At 42.5% G+C, this 3,318-nt stretch overlaps 1 protein-coding gene across 1 annotated transcript; it reads left to right on the top strand.

The window, feature by feature from the left end:
• Positions 1–303: 303 nt before the first annotated feature.
• LOC113554025 (serine, glycine and glutamine-rich protein) lies at positions 304–2,316 on the top strand. The gene is made up of 2 exons (XM_026957676.1): positions 304–458; positions 839–2,316. Exons 1-2 carry the CDS (start codon positions 438–440, stop codon positions 1,814–1,816), a joined length of 999 nt encoding a protein of 332 aa, XP_026813477.1. The 5' UTR covers positions 304–437; the 3' UTR covers positions 1,817–2,316.
• The last annotated feature ends 1,002 nt before the right edge of the window (positions 2,317–3,318 follow it).

Raw genomic sequence — 3,318 nt, 5'->3', positions numbered from 1 at the left:
GTATTTTACTATAGGTTTTTATATAATATATATTTATACACATATATAAATATATAGTGTAGGAAATATATTAAAAACGTAGAAATTGACTAATATTATTAACATTTTTAGATATTTTTTTTTTTTTGCGGTATTTTATTAAATGTAGTTACCTATCTATTATTGTAGAACGGTGGTCGGCCGACAGGGTCAAAGAAGCGCACTATCACAAGGTGAACGAAAGAAAGAAAAATTGAGAAGGAGAGTGATAGTTGATGTTACTAAACGAATTACAAAAAGTGAATGTTTTGCCCGCATCCAAGTTGTCCGTTTCCCAGGTGTATAAGAAGCGTCGTTAACTTTAGCTCATCATCAGTTAGCCGTTCTACCGTGAGTGAACAACTATCAGTTTATTCTAGTGGTGCATTTGTGTTTAGCTTGTGTTCAAAATATCCAGCATGATGAAAACACACTTTGTAGTGAGTACAACACTTTATAGATTTACAAACGTTAAATTCTTTAAGAGTTAATTTTAAAATTAAAAAAACTTAGATTTTTTTTCATCGTTACAAACATTATTAGACACTTCGTTTAAAACATAAAAAAATTACGATTTTTACACTTATTTTTTATTCTATCAAGTAATATTAATAATAATGAAAAAAAAAGCATTAACATTTTTCATAAACCAAACTTCACTTCAACTTTAATAATGGGTTTATCGGCATGAGTTCGATCGTATCTTTAAAATGTAAAATATCGAATCTGACTTTTTCAAGTACCAGGCAAATTTGATGTTTGAAGATTTATTATTGATTGGCATAAGTATCTAACTGACGATTATTACGTGTTATTACAGGTGTTGGCGTCGCTCGCGACATTGGCACTGGCCAGACCCGAAGCTGGATACTCTTACAGCTCACCATCCTCGTCAGGTGGCTACTCTGGAAGCACCGGCCTGAGCTTCTTGGGCGGCGGTGGCGGCGGTGGTTACTCAGGCGGTGGCTCCAGCGGTTACGCTAGCGGAAGCTCCGGCTACGCCAGCGGTAGCTCCGGTTACTCCAGCGGCCCAATCAGCACTGGTTACTCCAGTGGCCCGGTCAGCTCTGGTTATTCCAGCGGCCCAATCAGCTCTGGTGGATATTCTGGCGGTGGACACTCAGGCGGTGGTTCCGGATACTCTAGCGGTGGTTCTGGATTCTCCAGCGGTGGTTCCGGATACTCCAGCGGTGGTTCTGGATTCTCCAGCGGTGGTTCTGGATTCTCTAGCGGTGGTTCCGGATTCTCATCTGGCTTCAACTACGCCCCGGCCGCCCCAGTCGTCCAGAAACACATCTACGTGCACGTTCCACCCCCAGAACAAGAATACGTCGCACCCCAACAAATCCAACAGGTCGCCCCACCCCAGAAACACTACAAGATCATCTTCATCAAGGCCCCAACCCCACCAACCCCAACCGCCCCGATCATACCACAAGTACAACAAGACTCCGAGAAGACCTTGATCTACGTTTTGGTCAAGAAACCCGAAGACCAACCACAAATCTCCATCCCGACACCGGCACCAACCACGCCATCCAAACCGGAAGTATACTTCATCAAATACAAGACCCAAAAGGAAGCCGGCGGTTACGCTGGCAGCTCCGGCTCGTCCAGCTTCAGCGGACCCACATCGGCTGGTGGCTACAGCGGTGACTCAGTCGGCCATTCCGGCATCTCATCCCTGTCCTCCAGCGGCCCAGGCTCCAGCTACTCTAGCCCATCGGCGAGTTACGGATCCCCGAGCGCCAGCCCATCGGCCAGTTACGGTGCCCCAAGTTCCGGCGGATCTTACTAGGGTGCTCCAGACGAACGTGATTTTATAATATATTGTCATCCTTGCGTACACGCTTCGCGCCGACGACCGCGGGAAACCGTTGATTGTTACTTTTCCACGGTCGATGAATATTTCAAGAAGCGTGGCCACCCTCCACTCACAATGCTCCCCCAAACATCCCCTCCCCATATCTCCTTAATACTACATCCCTATCCTCAATTCCGGTGCTCCTCCCTCCCAAAAAATGCGATTGTAACATATTATATAATATCCATGTAAACTATTTTATTTGTGTTTTATATTTTTTATTTTTTTTTTAACGAAAATCGCGATTTTATATTATATTTTTATTATTTTTTTTATTAGACTCAAGCTCAATTTCTAAACGCGTACATGCAATATAATACGCTATCGTAATTTTAATAGCTGACTTATATTAGAACACATAATAATTATAATAATATTGTTGTCATGATTTATATTAATACGAAATATACAATTCAATTTTTTTATAATTTTCATACTTATCTTTTATTCGTTTCTATTTCCGTTACCTACGCTTTTATCGGTATTGTTGAGGGTTTCCAGCGCGAAAAATCTTGATAACATAAAAACCGACATAATTAAGTGCCTGTGATCAACAGTAGGTACTATGAGAAACGCCGATGCACATTGTTCTTAGAACGTACCGCAATAGCAGCAGCCGTCGGTATCATAATTTGCATATTTTCTTTTGCTACCTTCAACCTTGTCACAGTCATATAAAGTATATAGATATGCACAGCGGCATCGCCGTTTACGCATATATATATATAGGTACTATTGTAGCTTGTAATAGCTCTGCCGATTAGATCGGCCGGAAGACGAATCCTTCGAATTCCAGCCCACCGATTTAACCCGGAGACTTTCGCCTACCACGCGAATTATGTATTTTTTTTTAAATAATTAATACGGCCGCAGCGAGTGGTGGCCGGACCGTGGCGGCGATTCGAGCAATGGGAAACGCGAAATAATAATAATAATAATTTATACTGTATAATATATAGTCGCAGCGTTCGCCCCGTAACGATATGGCGATCGCGCGCGCGGTGACCCGCCGCATATTATTATAATCACGCGCTCGGGCGTCTGATAATGATAAAACAACAAAATAACAGAAATCAAATTAAATACGAAACAACACGAAATTTCATCCGACCAGCACTTTCGCCCATCACGACCGCCGCGCACACCTTTCTCCGCGCCGCGCAACGGAATAAAAAACAACGCGTACCCATACGCGTATAAAATATACCTCTCCAGATATGTATAATAATACGTAATACATAACAGTGGCGGCGGCGACCCCGACCGGTGACCCGCGTGCGATGTGGGCGAAACGGAGTGAAAATACGAGATAAACATATAATATATCATAATATTATTACCCGTCCATATTGCCATATACGCGTTCGGGATAAGCGCATACCTGTACGTCACAGTGACGGCAGTTGCTGTAACACTATGATATATATTATTATTAT

This window comes from Rhopalosiphum maidis, chromosome 4 (genome assembly GCF_003676215.2).
Source record: "Rhopalosiphum maidis isolate BTI-1 chromosome 4, ASM367621v3, whole genome shotgun sequence".
NCBI lineage: Eukaryota > Metazoa > Arthropoda > Insecta > Hemiptera > Aphididae > Rhopalosiphum > Rhopalosiphum maidis.
This window is presented reverse-complemented; position numbering and strand designations above follow the sequence as displayed.

Excerpts from the sequence above, each read along its gene's own strand:
- LOC113554025 (XM_026957676.1), top strand. The coding sequence starts at position 438 with ATGATGAAAACACACTTTGTA. Across the intron at positions 459-838 it reads TGATGAAAACACACTTTGTA|GTGTTGGCGTCGCTCGCGAC; the intron begins GTGAGTACAACA and ends GTGTTATTACAG.